This window comes from Chiloscyllium plagiosum, unplaced genomic scaffold, assembly GCF_037043375.1.
Source record: "Chiloscyllium plagiosum isolate Xiang-an unplaced genomic scaffold, Cpla_swu_hap1 HiC_scaffold_15, whole genome shotgun sequence".
Classification (NCBI taxonomy): domain Eukaryota; kingdom Metazoa; phylum Chordata; class Chondrichthyes; order Orectolobiformes; family Hemiscylliidae; genus Chiloscyllium; species Chiloscyllium plagiosum.
Window position 1 is genome coordinate 7,678,192 of NW_028270153.1, and position 24,782 is coordinate 7,702,973.

The following is a 24,782-nucleotide window of genomic DNA, read 5'->3' on the forward strand; positions in this document are numbered from 1 at the left end:
TCTAAATGGTCCTCTGAGCAGAAATTCTTCCTCTTTTTCATGTTAAAAAGGAGATTCCTTATATTGAAAGTGTTTCTCCTATTTCTAAATTGCCCCACAGGGAAGATAATCTTTCAGTATCCATCCTGTCAAGTCCCCCGTAACATCTTGTATGTTTCAATAAGATCACCCAGATGAGATCCTGGAAGACTGGAGATAGCAAATGTGCCATTATTCAAGAAGAGCTGCAAAGAAAAGCCTATAGACCAGTAAGCCTAACGTCTGTGGTGGGTAAGGTACTTGAGAAGATTCTGAGGGATAAGATGTAAATGCATTTGGAAAGACAAGGTTTAAGGTTTGTGTAAAGATTTGTAGTTCAGGTGCTGGTTGTCGTGATTTGTGGATGTGTTCACTGAGCTGAGAAGTTGATTTGTAGACGTTTCATCCCCTGTCTAGGTGACATCTTCAGTGCTTTGGATCTTCCTATGCAGTGCTGCTGTACTATGTCTTCTGGAATTTATTTGATTCTGTTGCTGCTGCTTTCGGTTGCCAGTTTTGGTTGTTCTCTAGTGACCGGTATATTGGGTATAAGTCAATGTGCTTGTTGATGGAGTCCGTGGACAAGTGCCATGCTTCCAGAAATTCTCTGGTTGTCCTATGTTGAGTTTGTCCTATGATCGTTGTGTTGTTCCAGTCAAATTTGTGATCCTTGTCATCTGTGCGTGTGGCTACTAGGGATGGTTAGTCGTGGTGTTTTGTGGCTAGTTGGTGTTTGTGGATGCGGATTGCTACTTATCTGCCTGTTTACCCTATATAGTGTTTTGTGCAGTCTTTGCACATGATGGGTATAGGGTCTTTTGTCCTGGTGAATTGTTGTCTGAGTGTGGCTGTCAGTTTATGGGCTGTCATGAACCCGAGTGGTCAGTGATGTCTGACTGCCAGTTCCGAAACGTTATTTATGGAAGGTAGTGTGGCCAGTTTTTTGCTACTTTCTCCCCAGTCCCACACCGCCAAACCCCCATTTTTCTCTCCACCCTGGAGGCTCCCTGCCTCCATTCCTGATGAAGGGGTTTACCCCGAAACGTTGATTTTCCTACTCCTCGGATGCTACCTGACCTGCTGTGCTTTTCCAGCGCCACTCTAAGCTAAACCCCAGACAGTGAATTATGTCATGTCCTTGTCATGTTGTTTGTTTGTTAGGCATCTGCGGATGAAGTTGCAGGGATATCCATTCTTAGAACATAGAACATTACAGCACAGTACAGGCCCTTCGACCCTCAATGTTGCGCCAACCCGTGAAATTAATCTGATGCCCAGCTAACCTACACCGTTCCATTATTATCCATATGTATGTCCAATGCCCGTTTAAATGCCCTTAACGTCGGCGAGTCTACTTACTGTTGCAGGCAGGCTGTTCCATGCCCCTACTACTCTCTGAGTGAAGACACTCCTCTGATATCAGTCCTAAATCTATCATTCCTCAATTTAAAGCTATGTCCCCTTAGCCTTCACCATCTGAGGAAAAAGGCTTTCACTATCCACTCTATCTAACCCTCTAATTATACGTCTCGATTAAGTCGCCTCTCAACCTTCTCTGCAGCGAAAACAGCCTCAGTTCTCTCAGCCTTTCCTTGTAAGACCTTCCTTCCATACCAGGCAACATCCTAGTAAATCTCCTCTGAACCCTTTGCAAAGCCTCCACATATTTCCTATAATGCAGTGACCACAAATGCACGCAATACTCCAGGTGCGGCCTTACCAGTGTCTTGTACAGCTGAAGTATGACCTCGTGGCTCTGACACTCAAACCTCCTACCAATAAACACCAACACACCATATGCCTTCTTAACAACCCTATCAACCTGGGTGGCAACTTTCAGGCATTTATGCACCGGCACACTGAGATCTTTCTGTTCATCTCCACTGCAATGAATCTTACGATTCGCCTAGTACTCTGCATTCCTGTTACTACTTCCGAAGTGAACTACCTCACACTTTTCTGCATTAAACTCCATTTGCCACTTCTCAGCCCAGCTCTGCATCATATCTATGTCCCTGTGTAACCCACAACATTCTTTGGCACGATCCACAACTCTGCCTACCTTAGTGTCATATGCAATTTTGCTAACTCATCCTTCTGCGCCCACCTCCAGATCATTTATAAAAATTACCCTATACCCATCATGTGCAAGACTAATGTAACCTACAGGATTCCATGCAAAGACTGCACAAATCACTGTGTAGGCAAACAGGCAGACAACTAGCAGTCCGCCGCCACAAAATACCACAACTAACTGTCCCTAGTAGCCACACATACAGATGACAAGGACCACAAATTTGACTGGGACGACACAACGATCATAGGACAAACTCAACATCGGACAACCAGAGAATTTCTGGAAGCATGGCACTTATCCACTGTCTCCATCAACAAGCACATTGACTTAGACCCAATATACCAGCCACTAGAGAACAACCAGAACTGGCAACTGGAAGCAGCAGGAACAGAACCAGCTAAATTCCAGAAGACATAGTACAGCAACGCTTCACAGGAGGCTTCAAAGAAGATATCAGTGGATAAATTATGTTAATCTTACACATGATGGGGATAGTGTCACCTAGACAGGGGACAAAACATCGCAAATCATCTTCGCAGCTCGGCGAACATTCCCACAACCGTAACGACAGGGTTTGATTAGGAATAGTCAACATGGCTTTGTGAGTGGGAGGTCATCGCAATTTTGTTCAAGTTCTTTATTGAAGTGACCAGTAAGGTTGATGAGCGAAGGATGGTAGGTGTAGTCCATATGGATTTCAGTAAGGCCTTTGATAAGGTTCCACATGATAGGCTGCTCTGAACGGTTAGATCACATGAAACTGGGAGAGCTGGCAAATTGGATACACAATTGGCTTGACGGTAAGAAATGGAGGGTAATAGTGGAAGGATGCTTGTTGGACAAGAGGCCTGTGACAAATGGAGTGCCTCAGGGGTCGGTGCTGGGCCCATTGCTGTTTGTTATCTGTATTAATGATTTGGATGAGAATGTACAAGGCCTGATCAGTATGTTTGTAAAGGACAGTAAAATAGGTATCATGGACAGTGAGGAAGATTATCATAAATTGCAGCAGGACCTTGATCAGCTGGGGAAGTGGGCCGAGAAATGGCAAATGGAGTTTAATACAGACAAGTGTGAGGTCTTGTATTTTGGAATGTCCAATCAAGGTAGAAGTTTCAGGGTGAATGGTAGGGCCTTAAGGAGTGTCGTGGAACAGAGGGACCTTGGAGTTCAGGTTCATAGTTCTCTGCAAGTGGAGTCACAGGTAGACAGGGCAGTGAAGAAAGGTTTTGGCATACTGGCTTTCATCAGTCAAGGCATTGAGTATCAAAGTTGGGAAGTTACGTTGCATTTAAAAAGGACGTTGGTGAGGCCGCACTTGGAGTATTGTGATCAGTTTTAGTCACCTTGCTATAGAAAAGATGTTATTAAACTGAATAGAAATTTACAAGGATGTGGCCAGGACTCCATGGTCTGAGTTATAGGGAGAGGTTGAACAAGCTAGGACTTTTTTCTTTAGAGGGTACGACACTGAGGAAGGACTTTATAGAAGTTTATAAGATCATGAGAGGCATGGATAGGGTGAATGCACTGTCTTTTTCCCAGGGTTGGGGAATCGAGGACTAGAGGGCATCAGTTGAAGGTTAGAGGGGAAAGAATAAAAGGGAACTTGAGGGGCAACATTTTTGCACAGAGGATGGTACACATTTGGAATGAGCTGCCAGTGGAAGTGGTTGAGGCGAGTACATTAACAACATTTTAAAGACGTTTGGGCAGTTTCAGGGTGTGCGGTGACAGAGGGACCTGTGTTTCATGTGCAACACTGTTTGAAAATAGTAGAACATATTGAGTCATTAGCAAAACCTATGTGATCTTGGGCTTCATAGATAGTAAAGGATTAGAAGTATATGGGCCAAGTGCAGGGAAATGGGGTTAGTGTGGATGGACATTCTGGTCAGCATGGACCAGTTTGGTCCAAAGAGCCTGTCTTGGTCCTATAGGACTCTATGACCACTTATCCTTCTAAACTCAATGGGTTTAGTTCAACCTACTCAACCTTACCTCAAGATAGGAGCTTTGCCAACTTCAGGATGTCCTAAATCACCTGCCAGGCAGCAAAATACTTTTGAAGCATTACCACTGTTGTAATATAGAAGACAAAGAGTGCATTTTTCATACAGCAAGACTCCACAAATAGAGTATGACGAATAGCCAGGTAATCGATCTCAGTGACAGTGGTTAGATAGGATAAATATTGTCCAGCACAAGGAACAGCTCCCTGCTGTTCTTCAAAATTGTGCCATGGAATAATTTACATCCATCCTGGAGGGAAGGTAGAACCTTGCATTCCTGCCCCAGCCAAATGAGGGTACCTCTGACATTGCACCACTCTCTGTGCTGCAGTGGAGTGTCATCCTAGATTAGCTACAGAGGACCGTCTTCCAGCTTTTATCACCAGCCACTTCTTCCAGAACAGAACTGGAGTACGAATGGAAAAAGAGGGATGCTGTGAAATGTTCTTCTCTTGCATTCATCATGTGATTATCAGTTGACCTCGTAATAGGGCTCACTTATGCTGACTAGAAGCTACATATATTCATACACGAGGACCTGTCCTCTGCAGGAAAGAGAAACATGTTCAGACATTATTTATTTTTTGAAGTAGACAAAAATGTGGGGGGACAATATTTCCCTTCTACATTTTCCATGGCAAACCCTTAACTAATCAGAATTATTAGTGCAATCATTCAAAAATTTTCTCATGCAGAACTTGTTCATTCTTATGTGCCTTCCATGATGATTGTAAGATGATAAGTTTCTAGAATGTATCTTTTTTTCCTCAGCAATACTTAATGAGTTCTTTATGTTGGAGTTTACCCAGAAAGAGGAATCTGACAAAGCAGCAGAGACAGTGGAAGTAATGGATATTGTGAACATTTATGGGAAGAAGGTCCAATAAAGGCTGGTTGTGCTTTTGGATAAATAAGTCACATGGTCAAGATGCTTTTGCATCTCAGGTTTTGTTAATAGGTGAGGGCAGATATTGCAGAAGAGCTTGTTTTAATGTTTTAAACTTATGTGGATGTGTGGGGATGCACAAAAGTAGGAGAGTAGCAAATTTGACACCCTTATTCAAGAAAAGTATAAGGTCCCAATAGTTCCAAGCACTATCAGCATTAGTTTAACTTCAGCGCTAAGTAATGTTTTGAAATTAATCAGGAAACAAAATTAATAAGCACTTGGAGAAATTTGAGTTAATTAAGGAAAGTTACTGCAGCTTTGTAAAAGACAGATTATGCTTGACCAAACAAATCAAAGTTTTAAATAATGTGAGGTTAAGGATTGAGGAAAGAAATTTGATGAGTATTGTCTATATTGACTCAGTAAGTAGTAAGTTACAGTAGATGATAATTCTTCATACTGGAGGGTGGAAAACAGTGGTGTTCCCTAGGAGTCAGTCCTAACAGCACTTTTTTTGATATATATAAATTACTTAGATTTTGGAATATGAAGTAAAATTTCAAAACTTGCTCTAATATCAAACTTGAAGGAGTGGTAAATAGTGAGGATTATACAAATTGCCTGTAACTGGTCCTAGCTAAGCTAGCAGAATGGTGACAGATGGAATTTAGTATAGAAAAATGTGAGGTGATGAATTTTGGCAGAAAGGGCAGAGGGAGACAATATGGAATTACGGGCAGTTTCAGGGTGTGCGGTGACAGAGGGACCTGTGTTTCATGTACAACACTGTTTGAAAATAGTAGAACATATTGAGTCATTAGCAAAACCTATGTGATCTTGGGCTTCATAAATCGAGGCCAAGCATAGAGGGGTTAAATCTTTATAAAACCTTGATTAGTCCATGAACAGAGCACTGTGCATCCACTTCTGGTCACAGGAGATTTGTGTTGCTTGTTACAATGAGTAATGCATGCCCAATTTTTGAACTAACTTTATTTACAACTGCCTCAACTTTTCTTTGCCCTTCTAAAACAGAGATGTATATGTTTTTCTGTGCGTCATTAGAAATTATCTTTCCCATGAGATAATAGAGTCTGTATCTTTAAATTTATCAAGCTGAGCAACATAGATTTTTCATAGACAAGGGCTATGGGGGACAGACAGTAGAGATAAGACCACATCAGACCTGCCATGACCTTATTGCATGATCAATGGCCAATGCCTGGTTCTAAATTTGATGTTCCTAACACAGGTACCCAAGGAAAAAGTGCTCAGTTATGTTTAAAATTCACTAGAGAAATAAGTTACTAGAGAAATTCTAGATGCAATGATTCACTATGGTGAAATCTCAAATGGAGAAAGTGAGGTCTGCAGATGCTGGAGATCAGAGCTGGAAATGTGTTGCTGGAAAAGCGCAGCAGGTCAGGCAGCATCCAGGGAACAGGAGACCGATTCTCCTGTTCCCTGGATGTTGCCTGACCTGCTGCGCTTTTCCAGCAACACATTTCCAGCTGAAATCTCAAATGCCTTGAATACAAATGTTATCTGAATTTATTTAATTTTTAAGTTGTGCATCAGTGTAGAAACCATTCAGCCAATCATGAGTGTTCTATGAAAGAGCTCTTCCGGTAGTCCCACTGCCAAGCTGTTCCCCCCCCCCCCCCCCCCCCCAACAGCACTGTAATTTTATCTCCTTCAAGTATGTATCCAATTCTCTTTGTAGAATAAAATAAACAGAAAATGCTGGAAATACTCAGATTTAGCAGCATCAGTGGAGAGAGACACAGAGTTAATATTTCACGTGTGTGAGCTTTTCCCAAGGTTCTGATGAAAACCTTGACTTATACATTCATGCTTTTTTCTTTCCACAGATGCGGCCATACCTGCTGAGAGTTTCCAGCATTTGTTTTCTCTGATTTCCAGCATCCGCACCATTGTGTCTTTGTTCTCTTTTTAAAGTTACTGTTATTTCCACTTCCATCTTCCTTTCAACATATGCATTTCAGGTCACAACAACTCAAAAAACGTCCCTTGATCTCTGTTTCTTTTGCTGGCCATCTTATATCTGTACCTTCTGAATGGCAAATCGTCTGCCGTCGGGGACAATCTCTCCTTATTCGCACCAGCATAACCCTTTATGTTTATGTAGTGAAAAGTGAAAATTGCCATAATCCCAAAGGACCATAGTTCGCTCTCCAATCGGAGAGCGTGATGACCAGGGGTGAGTTTAACCTACAGGTCACCACACCTCAGTTGAGAAGCAAAGTTGAGATGGTGCAGCCTTCAATATGGCTTCAGACAGAAATTGAATTCCACCCTTGACATAATTTTGTATCAAATCTCTCTGTGACTATCTTTACTCCAAAAAGAACAATCTCAAAATTTCTAGCATTGGGATATTTACTTCCCAGTTTTATTTTACCAAGTACCTTAATGTGTGCCTTTGGAAACCACCACTGTTGCCTATTGAAACAAATTCTCTTATTTTATTCCATCAAAGCTCCTCACAATATTTAAAATTTATAAGATATCTTTTATTCAAGCTTTCTTTAAAATCTTGATATGTTAATTAGTGGTTTTGGAGAGATTGTAACACTTTGACAGATGTTGTGATTACCAGTTTTGAAGGTTGGCATTGAAGATTAAAACATATATCAGCCAATCTCATCAACTGAGCTTCTAAATTGATGTTTTAATTAGTTCTTTAAAAATTATTTTGCTTTGAAGCTGCAAGATGTTATTCGCCTTTGAGACTGCACAAAATGTCAGCTGTATTTGTGATGAGTAACAGCTCCCTGTAGATTGCCATAATGCAGGTACCAGAAATGAAACAGGCAGTCGTTATCCTGCATTTGCTGGGGCCATGGTTGAGTGCAGTAGAAGATATCCTTGAAACCTGCATTGTGTGCTAGTCAATCTATTTTATTCTGTCCCAATTCTATTTTCTGTCCAACCGATAGAAAAGCTGTTGGCATCTGTGTATCTGATTTTATCAAATAAATACTGTTGTTAGTGTGTTTGTTCATTATCTTGCATTCCCTGAGCCAAAGTAAGATATTATGTGGATGTAATCATAGAATGATGCAGTACAGGAGGCCAATCAGCGGCTTGTGCCTGTGCCAGCTCTCTGAACGAATCATCTAAAACTCATTCAGAACCTGTCCTTTCTCTGTAATTCTAAAATTGTTTAACTTTCAGTTCCTTGTTTGAATCTACTATTTCTACCATTTCAGGCATTGCATCCTAGATCACAATGATCCCATTTTTTAAAACAAAATTCTCATCTCTGTTTCTTTTGCTAGCTGTCTTATATCTGTGACTTCTAAAAAGCAAATCTTCTGCCTTTGAGAACAATCTCTCCTTATTTACACCATCAAAATCCTTTATAGTGAAAAATAAAAATTACCATTTTCATGGAGGCAGCAGCCGAGTAGTATTATTGCAAGACTATCAACCCAGAGACCTAGTAATGTTCTGGGGATCCAGTTCGATTCCAGCCATGACAGATGGTGGAATTTGAATTCAATAAAAACAATCTGGAATTATGAGTCAAATGATGACCTTGAATTCATTATCAATTGTCGGAGGAACCTATCTGGTTCACTGATGTCCTGTAGGGAGGGAGCCTGCCATCCTTCCCTGGTCTAGCCTGCATATGTGACTCCAGACCCACAGCAATGTGATTGATTGTTAACTGCCTTTGGGCAAGTGGAAGGGCAATAAATGCTGGCCTAGCTAGTGACGCCTTAATCCCATGAATGAATAAAAAAACTACATAATCTCAGAGGTCCATTCCCATTGGGGAGGGGGGAGAGAGAGAACTGGCAGTGAGTTTAACCTGCAGGTCACCACACCTCAGATGAGAGGCCAACTTGAGAAGGTGCAGCCTTCATTGTGATCTTAGCTATTACAGAAGTTAAACCTCACCCTTGATGTCACTGTGTATCAAATCTCCTTGTGACCATCTTTGTTCCAAAGAGAGCAATCTCAAATTTTCTAGTAATGGAATATTTACAAGTTTCCTTCTCTCAAGTGCCCAAATTGCTATCATCTTGTATATCGCTAGGTATCTTCATTGAGCATCATTTTACAGAGAACTGGCAGCAATATTTGTGTGTCAAAGATAAGTGGGCCACTTGATTGGAGATATTTTTGAGATAGATTGTAACACTTGAGTTTGAGTATATTAGTGGTCATTAATGTAACTGATGATAGAATAATAAAGAAGCAATACTCAGCACATGGAAAAAGAGATATAGGACTGATGAGGACCAAATAATTGGTCAAAGAGATAAGTATTAAGAGGTGTCTTAAAGGAGGATAGAGAGATTTTTGGTAGAGATATGATTGAAGCCCAGTACGTGGGGCCCAGGCAGTTGAAAGCATGACCATATGTGTTACAGTCATAAACATTGGGAAAGTTCAAGCAGCCAGAATTGGAAGAGTACCGAGTTATCAGAGGGCTGACAGGACACCAGCTGGGAGGTTACAAGCTGATCTCTCTATCTTTGTGATGCTAAATCTGAAGCTTGGCAGATTCCATTAATTGCTTTGGCTGGTGTTTACAGACTGCACAATGGGAGATGGGCAGGACCAGTTGAACAATTGCTTGTACATTTTTAGAATTTTGGAAGAAGCTAATACTTGTTTATTCTTTATTTGTTTCATTCATTGAATATGTTGGCTTGGCAAACATTTATAATCCTTGAGAAGGCGGTGGTGGTCCACCTTGTTGAAGTGGTGAAGGGGCTTCCACAGGTGTTATTGGGGAAGGAGTTCAAGGCATTAGAATGAACAACGCTATACAATGAAGTCATGGCATTGTGTGACATGGAGGGAAACGTGCAGATATGAATGTTCTCATGCATTTGCTGCTCGTTCCCATTCAGGTGATGGAGCTTGTTAATTTGGAAGGCCCTGTCAGTGTCTAATAGCTGCAGGTCAACTAGTGAATGGTATTCACTGCTGCATCAGTGGTGCAAGGAATGAATATTTAAAGGGTGGTTGGTGCTAATTAAGTGAACTGTTGTGGTCTGGATGGTGTCAAGTTTCTTAGAATCATTAACAGGAGCAGTACTCATCCAGCCAATAAGAAAGAAACTTGTATCACTCTTGTAGATGGTGTTCATGCCAAGTGGGGAGTTAAGAGGTGTTACCTGCTGGAAAATTTCAAATCTCCAACCTGCTCTCTCATCCATGCCATTTATATGACTGGTCCAGTTAGGTTTCTGGTCATTTGTGACCCTGGAATGTCATTGTTTGGATTCAGTGATGGTAATGTATCGTAGGAAGAGCTTTAGAGCAACTGAACTACTTTCAGACATTCACCATAATGAGCATGGCATTTTGAATTTTTAAAGTATTTTAAATGTCTTAATTATTTCAATGCTGCTTAGATAAGAAAAGCACTTTCTTCTCCCATTCCAGGTCTGATCCGATGGCACCGTTTGCATCAGGAGGAGATGATCTCGACCCATTTGGGTATGAGCGCTTTTATTGTAGAAATGCATTGATGACATCTTGTCCTTTCTCTAATCTTTTCAATCACAATTATTCCAATTTCAAGAACCTGTGCAAGATTTGTTCAGTAGTGAAGATTTCACAAGCACATTCCATGCTGCAATTGCTTATTGCAAACACAAAATGAAAACTGAAATAGATCTTTGCTGAATTGGAAACAGACTTGACTTTTGGTCTTGTGTTATGTCATTCTGTATTGCTCATTGTGTATGTAACACTGATCTATGCCAAGAGCTATCAGGTGAGATCTTGAATTTTCGAACCATTCACAGCATCACCCCACCTCTATTAGCCACACAAGATTTCTGAACTGCTTGAATTCTGACTGCGTCTGCATACGCAATTTTAATCACCACATCATTGACATCCCTGCCTTCAGCTAACAAGACTGTAAGCTCTTGAATTATTTAGACATCTGTGTCTCTCTTTCTCTCCTTTAAGACACTCTTTAGAACTGCCACTTTGAATAAGCTTATGGTGACCTTTGCTCATGAAGCCCTCATAATTCGGTGTCAGTTCATCAACACTCGTTCTGTTGTGTCTTTAAGAGAGGTAGTTGTCCTTTCAAAAATCACATGAGCTCTGTCTCATCCTGTGCCATTGTCCCAAGCACACTTCCTTGTCCCATCCTCATATAGTTTGGGGGAGCAGAAGGTTGAATGAGCACAGTTTTTGTAAATGAATAGATAAAACCTTTAAAGTTATTTCATGTGTTTTTTGTGAGATCCCAGGTTCAAGTTTAGGCTCTGCTTTGATCCACAAATTCAGCTGTACTAAACCAGCCTGAATCCTGATATCTGTCCTCTCCTGTTCCTTGACGTTTTCAAATACTGTATTGATTATTTGGCACCCACCATAACAAATTAAAATGGTGCACAGAGTTCTTCTCAAAGTATTTATGCATCTAAATGTGAAACTGCATTGCCTTATAAAAATTGTCATTATCTTCACAGCAGTTCAAGTCAGTAAGGTTTTGTTTTGTTCTTTGTCATTCTTTAGTACCCTATTTAGTTTACACATATTCAAGATTTTATGGAGGTTAATCTCCGAGGGCAATAATTAACTACACAAGCCATTTACTTCTGGGATTAATTTGTGTGTGAACCTGGCCTGGATGAAGGATTGGCAATGTGTAGAAAGAGTTTTCATCTTTAGCATTCAAAGAAAACTTATAATGAGACAATATTTCCACCAATGTTTCTTCCTCCATTTCTGTTTTAATTGCTTTCTATAATTAATAGCAATCTAAGCTTCATCCCTACACTTCAAAATAAGATGGATCTTTTTGAAAGAACCAATTACCGAGTGTCTGTCTTTCTAAGCCTCCAACTTGTAAAACCTGTAACTGTTTTTGATGGAGTAGTAGGGATTTATTCCATGTTAGTCGGTTCACTGGCTTGTTTAATTTTCTCTTTATTTGTTTGTTCATGGATGTGAACATCGATTGTCCATCTCGAGAAGCTGGCAATGAGATGCCTTATTGAACCGCTGCAGTCCGAGGGGTGTGGATCCATATGTTATGTTAAGAAAAGAGTTCCAGGATTTTGATGCAAAGACAGTGAAGGAGTTAAAGCAGTAAAGCTCATAAAACAAGTAGTTTAAATAATCAGTGCCACCAGTGTTGGTAAAATCGTGCCAGATTCTTCCCAGAATCACCCCTCTTGACTGTGACTCATTGATTTAACAGAGTTGAGGACTGCAGTTTAGGTCCTTGTCCGTCCTTGGCATTTCTCCATCTCATGTCGAATTTTAAATGTGTTCACCCATGTTTTACAATGTTCATTTCTGGATGCAAATGTTCTCTGATTAAACTGCAATTAAGTATCAGTGTCCAGCTTGTGGTTGAACAGCATTTTTTAATTGAGGATGTACTGACTGATAAAAGACCTCGATCTGACTGCCCTTTATCAGTCAATCTGCATTGTATTACAGTATGCTCAAGTATACTCCTGAGTTCCAATTATTATTCTGTGATTTATGAAGGTCAAGGGCAATAAATCACCTCCCTTTTTAATCAAACCAACACTGACTGGATTCTCCAGTTGTAACCTGCAGAGCATTCTTTTTCATTTAAGTTAAGTAGGTGATTATGTTTTAGCAGACGTGGTAATGTGTTTGTAGCTCTCTATTAACTGTATGCAATTTTTTTCTGAGTATATTATAGTTTGACCTGCCCTCACAGTTTGAAATCTCAATCCATGATTTTCAGTGCATTTCAATGCACTTGCTTCTTTCAGCTTCTACCCAGTCAGTGACTCTTTCTGATTCTCAAGGTTATACCTTTGAAGCATTTGCTTTTGAGAGGAATGCTTGCATTTGTATAGTGCCTTTCTCGCACAATCATTTTAGACAACTTTACGTGCATGGATTACTGATTGAAGTACGATGAAGCTGGACAGTTCATTGTGCATTGTCACAGGAACTGAGATGGAATAGTTAAATTGTATTTTCTTTCTCTGACAGCTTCTAATTGAGTATGCCATTTCTAAATCTTTTCCTCAAATAAGGAGGAGAGAGGTAATTGTGCAGGAGACTGTCCTTATCCAAGTTGGTTGAGAGATGGGTAGGGGAAGAAATATACCCCAACAGAGAGAATGTAGTGGTCGTGATTGGAGAAAGAAGTGTAGAGGCAGGGAGAAAATTATCTACCAGCTGGTGACAGTATGATTTTGTCTCAATTGAGAAATAACCAAGCCCATGATTTATAAGGTGGGGATGGGATCTCCTGTCCACCATTTTTCTGTCTTTTGGTTATTGCATTTTTCTGCTCTGTTATCATATTCCTTAATGTGGGCGGCACGGCGGCACAGTGGTTAGCACTGCTGCCTCACAGTGCCAGAGACCCAGGTTCAATTCCCGCCTCAGGCGACTGACTGTGTGGAGTTTGCACATTCTCCCCGTGTCTGTGTGGGTTCCCTCCGGGTGCTCCGGTTTCCTCCCACAGTCCAAAGATGTGCAGGTGCAGGTCAGGTGAATTGGCCATGCTCATTTGCCCGTAGTATTAGGTAGAGGAATGGGTGGGTTGCACTTCAGCGGGTCAGTGTGGACTTGTTGGGCCGAAGGGCCTGTTTCCACGCTGTAATGTAATGTAAATGTAATGTAATGCTTTGTGTTCAAAAACCAGTGTTGGATATGCCCAATGTCTGAACATTCACAGACCTCTGGAGTAGAAAGTTATACCCTTTTATCCCTGGATTTCTGAACAAAACAGTCATACTGGACTCGAAACGTGAAGTCTCTTTCACTTTCGACAAATGCTGCCAGACCTACTGAGTTTCTCCAGCATTCTGTGTGCTTGTTTTAAAGTTATCCAGTTTTTCAGCTACAGCACCAATTGATTGGTTAATAAGCAGATGAATTAATAATTGCCCGAGGAAGGTTTAATCTGTTATATAATTAAACCAGCCTGATTTAATCTATCCATGCTGGTAAAGTTCCTAATTATAAACCCCCTCTGGCATTTCTACAGACATTTATTTAGAAATTCTCTGCTGAATTCAAATGTTTTCAAACTAACCTTACTTTGAAATATAAATATATAAATATTAAATATTGCCAGACAGGATAGTGTTAAGTTGCATATTGATTTCTTTCCACTTTGCGTGTCATTCAGTAGACTTTGCAGTCTTGAATTCAATATCCCTCATATACGTGTTCCTGCCCCAGAATGCTGCTCATACATACCTGAAAATTCATGCAGCACATTTGGAAACATAATCTTATGTTCCCAACATATTATGATATGTAGGAGCAGAAGTAAGCCATTTAGCCCATTGCCTCCGCTCCACTATTCAGTGATATTATGGCTGATATGATTATCCTCATTATCCCTCCCATAGCCCAGGATCAAGTTAATAAGCCTTCTCTGGACTATCTCCAATGCCAGTATATTTTTTATTCAGGTAAGGGACCAAAACTATTCTCAGTACTCTAGCTGTAGTCTAACTGGTGCCTTGTTTATTTTTAGCAAGAGTTATCTATTTTTATACTCCACTCCTTCTAAAATAAAAGCCAGCATTCCATTTGCCCTTCCCAGTTAGTGAGACATGCAAAAGACCTCCTCTGATCCGCCCTCCCTCCAAAATCCCTTTGTGCTGCAGCTTTCTGCAGTCTTTATCCATTTAAATAATTTTCAGCTCTTCCTGCCAAAATGCACAACCTCACATTTCCCCAAATAGTATCCCATCTGCCAAGATATTTACCAATTCGCTTCACCTGTAGACTCCTTGTATTATCCTCACTACTTGCCTTCCCACCTATTTTTGTGTCATCTGCAAACTTGCCAGTAGTATATTTTGTCCATCATCCAAACCATTAATATATTTTGCAAATAATTGTGGACATAGCACTGATCGCTGTGGCACTCTACTAGTTTCAGGTTGCCCTCCTGAAAATGCCCTTTATTTTTAACCCCAAGTTTCTGCCTTCTATTAGTTAGCCAATCCTCTATCTATCCCCAACACAATGAGCTCTTATTTTGAGTAGTCCTATATGTGGTACTTTATAGAATGTCTTTTGATAATTTAAATATGTTACATCATCTGGCTCCCCTTTATCCTGCCTATTACCACCTCAAACTTAGTCCCTCATTGTTTACTTTCTCCAATTTTATTATTTCTGGACATCTTTTGTTGACTTTTAAAGCTTTCCCAATCCTCTGATTGACCATTAATCTTTGCCAAATTCTATGGTTTTCTTTCAATGAGATGCTATCCATAACCCCCCTAGTTAACCATGGTTAGTTTATCCCCTTCTTCCTCACCAGGATATATCTTCATTGTGAAGCATGAACTATTTGCTTAAATGTCTGCCATTGTTCATAACTGTCTTTTCTGCTAAGCACCTTTCCCAATCCACTTCAGCTAATTCTGACCTCATCCCCATGCAATCACTTCAGTTTTAATACAGTGTGTTTATAAGCCAAGTTTATCCCTTTCAAACTGAATACTGAAATCTACCGTGTTATCATCAGTGTTCCACAAAGGATCCTTTAGCCTGAGACAATTTACTAACCTGCTTCCTTATACATTACCAGGTCCAAAATAGCCTGATGCCTGGCTGGATGTACATCATGTTGTTCTCGGAAACTATATTGATTCACTCCATGAATTCTTCCTCATGGCTATCTCTGCCAATTTGCTTTTTCCAATCTGCATAAAGATTGAAGTCCCCCAAAAATTAATGTATTGCCATTTTTATTTGCCCTCATTATCTCCTGATAGCTGAAGTATAAAACAGCTATTGTTAGGGGCCTTTACACTACTCCCACCAGTATCATCTTCCCCTTTGTTGTTTCTTACCTGCATCTATATAGATCCTGTATATCTGATCCAAGATCATTTCTTGCTGAGATACTTATTCAATTTTGTCCTAACAAAACTATCCCATCACCCTACCCTCCATTTTGACATTCCAAAAGGTCATATACCCTTGAATATTTAATTCCCAGCTTCAAGCTCCTTGTAACCGGTTGTGTAATGGCTTTAACACACTGTTGTTTTAATTCTCTTGAGATTGTAACAGAAAACCCAGAAATCAATGAAAGCATGGATAGACCAGTTCCCAACCAGCACCATGAGTTCTTGAATCGTAAACAGTGATAGCCCATCTCAAAGGAAAAAAAGTATATTTCTCGTAAGATTATAAAAGATTGAAGCATGAGTTGGCCATTCAGCCTACTGCATCCAGCTGAGGGGACAGACAGGTCTCTTTAGTGATCTGATTATTACAAGTGCACTTTCCTGCCACCTCAATAACACTTATGGTTCTGATATGTATATGTTGAATTAGACACTTTCAATGATTTACAATTGTTAATTGTAAATCCATCATTTAACACACACATGCCAGTTTCTACCTTTTCCTTCTGGATCCTTTCCCTGTCCAGAATCCAATGCCTTTGGACAGATGGGACTTGAACCTGGGCCTCCTGCTGTACAGTTAGGGACACTAGGAGAAAGTGAGGACAGCAGATGCTGGAGATCAGAGCTGAAAAATGTGTTGCTGGAAAAGCGCAGCAGGTCAGGCAGAATCCAAGGAGCAGGAGAATCGACGTTTCGGGCATAAGCCCTTCTTCAGGAATCATTCCGAAACGTCGATTCTCCTGCTCCTTGGATGCTGCCTGACCTGCTGCGCTTTTCCAGCAACACATTTTTTCAGTTAGGGACACTACCACTGCACCATAAAAGTCCCTCTTTGCCAGTAAATATTTTTTCAATCAACCTGTTCAGGCATGTTATAACACGTCTGGGGTAAGTGGGACTTCAGCTTGGACCTCCTGTCCCAAAGGTAGGGACACCAAAACTGCACTACAAGAATCCTAAGAACCCAAATCACTTTTTTCAGTTCAATAAGGTTATTGTGTACTTATTGATTTAGACGTTCACTGATTCCAATCAACGTCAGGTCTTCAGGTAGTTTCAATTGGATTGAATCAGCCTGAAGACTTCATTGTTGTCAGTCTGAACAGCTGGCTGAGGTTGCCTGCAGTCTGCCTCAGCTGTTCACATTGTTAACAATTGTGTGTATAAGATTACACCACGTTTCACATTTCTCTTTATCAGCAATTGGAAAGTAGGAGATATGAGGCAGCTTCAAAGATCATAGTTATTTTAATCTGTTCAGATGTGTCGTGCCACAATTTCAGGTTAGGGGATTTGAACTTGGATCTTCTGTCCTGAGGTAAGGGACACTACCACTGCACTACAAGAGCCCATCTCTTCTTTTTCTGTTTTTGTTTTTCCCTTTTATCTGTTCAGAAATGCTATTATGTAAGAACCCAGCATTTTTCTTTTTGAAGAGATTCATGAGCCAGCACGTTGACCTATTTTATCCCCCATATCTTCATGCTGCACCTAGGCCAGTGTATCCTTTCTGTTGTATGGGACCCAAAGTTGAATGCAAACTTTCAGAGGCAGTTTGATAATAGCATTGCACAGTATTTGTTTTTTTTGTAATCAATCTGTTCTGAAATGTGATGACACACACGTTTGGAGCAGATCTTCGGGTTCAGAGGGAGGGACACTATCACAATGTTATAAGAGCCCTAAGAATCCAGCTCATTTTAAAAAATTTTTTTGTCTCTATTCAGCAATATTACTTCAAAAGAACCCAGCACTATTTTTCAATACTACAATTTTATCCAAAGAATTCTGTGCAGTTATAATTCACTAGAGTCAAATTGATAATGTTATAGGGATGCTTTGATCAGAAACCCTGCTTTTCCTTTTGTTTTTCTTTTATCCAGCTGTTACACCCCTCTGAATGTTTTATCACCCTCAAATTGAGAGCCCACTTCTTACATTTTCTAATCACCCTGTCCAGAGATTACACACTTGTGGATCTGAGCGGACTTGAACCCAGGCTCAGAGGTAGGAACACTGCCACTGTACCACAAGAGTCTGAATCCAGCTTTTAAAAGCCCAGTGACCATCCACTGCTTTCAACCAACTCCGGAGTTGTTCTGGATGACGCTTCAAGCGAACTGCATTTCAATCGCTCACGTGCAACTCTCTCTTAATCGATCAAAAATCTCTCGAACCCTACATTTCATGGTCTCAGGATGTTCCACTTTACGAAGCATGAAGCACTTTTTCGAAACATAGTTACAATCACAACATTTAAAAGCAATGGTTATGTATATAGCAAGCTGCACCAATGACAGGAAGATTAATGAGGAGACAAAGGCATTGTGGTTATTGGCACTGAACTAGTAAAATCGTTTCAGGCTAATGATCTGCGGGCAAGTGTTCAAATTCAACCACAACGGCAGCTGGTGGAATTTAAAACAATTAAAATCTACACTTAACAGCTCGTTTCAGTATTGGTGACCATGAAATGGTTATCGATTGCTATAAAAGCCCATATCATTCACTTATATTCTTCAGGGAAGGAAATTGCCATTCTTACTTGGTCTGACTAACATATGACTCCAAACCCCTGAAGATGTGGTTGATTTTTAATTATTCTCTGAAATGGCTGAACAAACCTCGCAATTCAAGAGCAATTAGGGATGGGTGCCAAATGCTGGCCTTGTCACTGATGTCCACATGTCATGAATGAATAAACATTTAAAAAAAAACAAATAATCTGCTTTTTGGTTTTCAACAATAAATAAATATTGACTTGAATACCCTTGCTGTTCTACAAAATCATGCCAAGGAATCTGTTGCCTCTACCTGAGAGGGCAGATCAGCGCTCGGTTTAACGTCTTACCCAAACAACCACCTCTGACAGTGTAGCACTGTCTATATAAAGGCATTTAGTCATTTAGAATATAGAAATTGAATATTGCTGAAAAAGGATGTATTTTGTTCAAGCTTTTGGCTTGCACTTATCAGGACAGTTTGCAAGAAATACCAAAGTCAAGGGAAAGCAATGTTTATTATGTATGAGAGGAGAGTGCTGATCGATTACCAAAGGGAGTTTAATTATACAAGCATTCTACTTGTGTCAACACTACAAAATAGCTGATAGCCTTCATTTCTTTTATTTACCAGTGAACGAAGAGGTGGAATGATTGTTGATCCTTTGAGGTCAGGGTTACCACGTTCTGGCTTTGACCCATCATCGGGGATACCAGGACAGCTTCCTCCTGGTTCAGTCCCACCTGGAGCCAGATTTGATCCATTTGGACCAGTTGGACCGGGCCGTTCTGGGTAAGTGTGAACTTTTTTTAAATAATAGAAATTCATGGGAATTTTTGTAAGTGAAATGTGCTTGTTTCATTGTATTTGTGGATGTGCACTGTGGGAATAATCATTTCTAACCCAACATTCTTCACTGTGGAATAAATGTTTTGCTCTCCAAAGTTCCATTGCTCCTAGCAATATTACCATGTACACCTCAATGTTTTCTCCAAATACAGCAGGATTTTGAAAAAGTATTCTCTCTAATTGCATCGCTGAGTAGTTCCATAATGCAGGAGAACACAGCAGGAATATTCAGGTCGGGAATGGAAGACAGGGTGAAATTGAGTTTCGGTTGGGGGAAGTGAGAAGGGTTGAGTCAAGTAGGAGTGTGAGTGAGAAGTAGTGGAGGCGAGTGATGAGATGGGTGAGAGTTAGAGGGACAAATGATGCAAATGGAGGAGAGACAATGGGGGAGAACAAGCACCAAGAGAAATTGGTGAAAAGATAGAGCACAAGAAGTAAAAAAGACACAACCACGATTACAGGACCAAGAGAGCATTAACAAATGAAATACATCAGAGACAGTGTGATAGACTAAAGTGACAAAACTGGGTAGAAGCAACATAGTAATGAAGAAGAATAGGAGAAAGTGGGGAATATAGAGAGATAAGTGGTCATAAAGGTCCAAGGGTCATAAAAAATGCAAAATAGATTTTGATTTGTACATAACACTCCATAGAATGAGAATAGTTGCAGTATAGGAGGTGGCCAGAGCAGTGTTCTCTGCTTTCATGTGTGGAAGCAGGCTATTCAGCCCATTGAGTCCACACCAATGCTCCAAACAGCATTCCACCAGCCCCATCCCTGTATCTCTGCATCCCTGCAACCCATCTAGCCTGCACACCCCTGGACAATATGGGCAATTTTGCATGCTCAATCCAGCTAACCCACAAGTCTTTGGACTGTGAGAGGAAACCAGAGCACCCGGTGGAAACCCACACAAACATGAGGATGTGCAAATTCCACACAGTCGTCCATGACTGGAATTGAACATGAGTCCCTGGCACTGTGAGGCAACAATGCTAACCACTTGGTCATTGTGTTAATTGGTTCCACCTTTCTTTTTACTACTCTTATTATTTGTTTGCCTTTGGAAGGCCCTAGGATTCCCTTTTATTATTGGCTACCCATACTTTCTCATTGCTTTTCTTTTCTTCATACTTTCCTTCAGAACTTTCTCTGTTCAGCCTGATCCTTATCATCTGTACCTTTTTGCTGCTTTATCTTGTTTACTATCTCTTGCATCATCTTGGAAGCTCTGGCTTTGTTGGTTTCTCCTTTTCCTTTTGATTTTTCACAACTGTGCTGAAACTATCTCTTCTGTAAAGGCAGCCCTGTGTCAATTATAGTTATGCCTGCCAGTCTCTGATTGAACTTTGCATTGAGGGAATCCATTCTCACCACATTGAAGTTGATAGTCCCCTGTTTAGTTACATTTACCCTGGAATGTGTCTTGTCCTTTTCCATATCTAATCCAAATCTTACGGTGCTCTGATTACTGTTCCTTAAATGTTCCCCTTCTGGCACTTGTTTCAGCTCCTTCCCCAGATCCAAAACAAGCCACGCCTTTTCTCGGACACTTATCCATCTAATTCCCCTGAATTCATTTCAGAAACATTGCCCTCTCTCTGCCCTTTACACTATTACTTTTCAAGTCCATACTATGATAACAAAGCATCAGCCAAACACCTACTCTCATTAACTCCATTTTGTGGTTTTTGTACAATACTGTGATTGCTTTGCAAATGCGTCTCTTTGTATCTTGCCCACTTGATAGTAGCCTCTTGACCAGTATATTTTATTGTTACCTAACACTACTTTTATTTTTATTAAACTCTAATCAAATAGATTCTGACCTTGATTCCTTGAAACATCCTTGCTTTCCAGCACTGTAAAACTCAATTTAAACAATACTGCCATCCCTCTCATTTATTTCCCTATTTTTCATGAAACCCATGTATTCAGGATTATGTGGCACTAGTCCTGCCCATTCTGATCCCTGTTTCAATCTTCTTTTTATTCATTCAGATTTAGATGAGGTTGTCACTGGCTGGGCCTGCATTTATTGTCCATCCTTAGTTGCCCAGAGGACAGTTAAAAGTAAACCACATTGCTATGGGTCTGGAGTTACATGTAGGCAGGACCAGTTAAGGCTGGCAGTTTCCCTTCCTCAAGGGCATTAATGAACCATGATGAGGTTGAACATGGTGTTGTCCGTAGTTGTAGGAAAGTTCCATCTCACTCCTCTCTAGCACGCTCACTCTGCCATTAAACAAGCTGTGCTGCACTGGTAACCTGTCAGTCACCTAATAGAATAATGAAATTATTTGGAGAGTCTCGAGCTGTTCTCTTCATTCATGAAACGTGAGCATCACTGGCTGCGTCAGTGTTAATTACCCATTCCTAATTGCCTTCTTGGTAAACTGCCTTCTTGAACTGATATAATCCTTGTGGTGTACATACACTCAGTGCTGTGACAGAGGGAGTTTGAGAATGTTGATCTCCGTGACATGAAGGAACAGTGATAGATTTCTAAGTCAGAGTGGTGTGGGGCTTGGGGGGGATCTTGCGGGTCGTGGTGTTCACAAATATCTGCTGCCCTGCCCTGTCCTTCCAGCTGGCAGAAGGTCACAGGTTTGGAAGACAATGTCAAAAAGCCTTGATACGTTATTGAAGTGCATCTTGCAGACATTGCACACTGCTGCTTCTGTAGTGAAAAGAGTGAATGTTGAAGATGGTGGATAGGATGCCAACCAGGAGGGCTACTTTTCCCTGGATGCTGTAGAGGTTCCTTAATGCTATTAAGGAACCTCTACAGGCAAGAGGTGTGTTTTCTTTTTACAAAAAAGTCTGCAGAATACGCTAACTGTTTTCATGTGTGACCCATTGGCTACCAATATCTGTTGAGTTAAAAATTTACATTAATATTATTGAGCTGAGTGCATCATGAATTTTTCACTTTATTAATTGAAACCATTGAGCTAATGAGCTAAAACCTCTTAAAGGAACAGGAGAATGAGTATTGTGGGTGAAAACATCAAACATCAAGTGCCAGTGTTCCTATTAACACTGTCTAATTTCCACAACAGCCACATTTTTCAATCTCTGGATGTTGTTATTGTGCACATATATAGTTTTAGCAACAATCAGAATGGAAATTTCTCTTGTGTTTTGCACGGGGCTTGGTCTTTTGCTGCAGCCCTCTAAATCCCCAGCTATTTCATCATATGTTGACAGAAGTTCCTTTGATGCCTGCTGCTGTTCACCTTATGCTGTGCAACTCAGCATGGAGGTTAGTAACTACAAATAAGCTGAAAGCTGAGTCCATTGTTGTGATGTTCATCCCAATACAAACTTAACATCATAAAACATAGGAGCAGAGCCAGGCCATTCAACTGATCAAGTCTGCTCTGCTTCTCAGTGAGATCATGGCTGATCTGATAATCCTCAACTTCACTTGCCTGCTTTTTCCCCATAATCTTGATTCTGTTACTAAATAAAAATCTTGTCTGCTCAGTCTTGAATATACGCGATGACCTAGCCTTCGCAGTACTCTGTGGTAAAAAAATTCCACAGATTCATTAGACTTTGAGAGAAAAGATTCCTCCTCATCTCTGTCTTAAATGTGCAACCCCTTATTCTGAGATTGTGCTGTCTTGACCTAGTCTCTCCCACAAGAGGAAACAATATTATTTCCACAACTACCTTGTCAAGTCCTCTAAGATACTTGAATGTCTCGCTAAGATTGCTGCTCATTTTTCTATTTTCCTGTGGTACAGGCGCTATCTACTAAATCTCTGCTCATATGATAGTCTCTCGATACCTGGTATGACCCTAATGAAACTCTTTTGGTCTGCCTCCAATGCCAGTGGGCGATAGATAAGGCAGCTAAAACTGTTCATAGTGTTCCACCTGTGGTCTGACTCATCCTCTGGAAAGTTTTAGCAAACCTTCATGATTTTTATATTCCATTCCCTTTGAAATAAAGGCCAACATTCCATTTGTCTTCCCAACTACAGACTGAACTTGGATGCTCACTTTTTATGATTCTTGGATGAGGGCTCCCAAATCCCTCTTCCGCAACTTCCAGCACTCTTTCTCCATTTAAACAACATTCAGTTCCTCTATTCTCTGTGACAAAGTGCATAACACCTAATTTCCTCACATTTTATTCCATCTGCCATTTTTTTTGCCCGCTCACTCATCCTGACTATTATCCCTCTGTAGACGGTTTGGATCATCCTAATCATTGCCTTCCAACCTATTTTTCTGTCAGTCACAAACTTGACTATAGTACATTCACTTTCCTCATCCAGTTGTTAACATCTGTTGTAATAATTTTGGCCACAGCATTGACCCCTGTGGCTCTCTAATCCTGAAAATGCTCCTTGTCCCAACTCACCCATCCTTTTGTTAGTCAATCCCCTATCCATGCTAATATACAACCTTCAACACCATGGGCTCTTCAGTACCTAATGTTGTACCACATCAAATGCCTTCTGAAAATCCAAATATTTTATATCCACTGGTTCCCATTTATTGCCTCCTAGTTACCTCCTCAAAGAATTCTGTTATTATCTTTTCAACTTCACCCCAATGCTTTACCTATGGAAGTGAACTCACTTAGTTGCCATTTCTGATGGTGTTGTGTTTAACACATGTCCATCTACTCCACTAGGTCAAATAGTTCTTGCCCTCGTGACTCGGCAATCCTGGAAGAATAGCACTCTCAAACATGACCCGTGTGGTTTGGTGGGAAGGATATGGGTCTGTGCTTAATGTTTGATTTCTGAATGTTCATGAAATATTTCTGTTTTCCAGCCCTGATCCAGACCATCTTCCTCCGCCTGGATATGATGACTTGTTCATGTGATCTTCGTTTTCTTCCTCTCGCCTCCCTCCTCTCAAAGCAAGTTAGGTTGTAAGGAAAACCCCGGATGTAAACCACAACTTGTGGAATCCTGTGGCCTTCACTTCTTTTGGTTAAATAAATATTCTATGAACAGTGTAACTTAGCCATTTGATCTGCTGCGTTCCTATTTGATGATCAGCAGCTTCAGCTAAGCCAATCTCCCTTTGGTGGTGGGGCATACGTGCTCAACTGAACCGGTTAAACTCTTAAGAGCAGCCAAGTGCTTTATTGTCATACATCTGACACATGCTTCCAGTGTGGACTTGTAACCAATCTCCTGCACATTGTCACAGAGTTGTCACTATGCTGTGTCTTTGAGGTAGGCAGATTAAATTAAATGCATCAGAGTGTTTGAGTTAAATGATCCTGTTAATAAACTGATGTGTAAATGAAAAAATAGTTTGATTGCACTTTGTCATGTTGATACACTCATCTTCTTGCTCTGTTCATAGATTTTTATGAAGAGTTCATGAATTAATAGAATCTTACAGAACAGAAGACTATTTGGCCCATCATATTTGTGCCACTTCTCAAAATATTGATTCATTTAGTTCCATGTCTCCTGCTTTTACCCATTCACTCTGCACATCTTTACCCTTCAAATAATGTCCTGGGAGAATTTCTTTTTTTAAAACCAATGTACTGTATGCACCTTATGTTATGG

General features: G+C 40.5%; 1 protein-coding gene across 2 annotated transcripts in view; it reads left to right on the forward strand.

The window, feature by feature from the left end:
• Positions 1-24,518, forward strand: part of psmf1 (proteasome inhibitor subunit 1) — an 81,009-nt gene extending 56,491 nt beyond the window's left edge. The window contains exons 5-7 of one of the 2 annotated variants that reach the window (XM_043710888.2): positions 10,424-10,477; positions 19,015-19,173; positions 24,028-24,518. In XM_043710888.2, the coding sequence (XP_043566823.1) occupies positions 10,424-10,477; positions 19,015-19,173; positions 24,028-24,079 (265 nt within the window). In that variant the 3' untranslated portion in view covers positions 24,080-24,518. The remainder of the gene's footprint in view (positions 1-10,423; positions 10,478-19,014; positions 19,174-24,027) is intronic. The other variant, XM_087994709.1, reaches the window with a different exon arrangement.
• Positions 24,519-24,782: the final 264 nt, after the last annotated feature.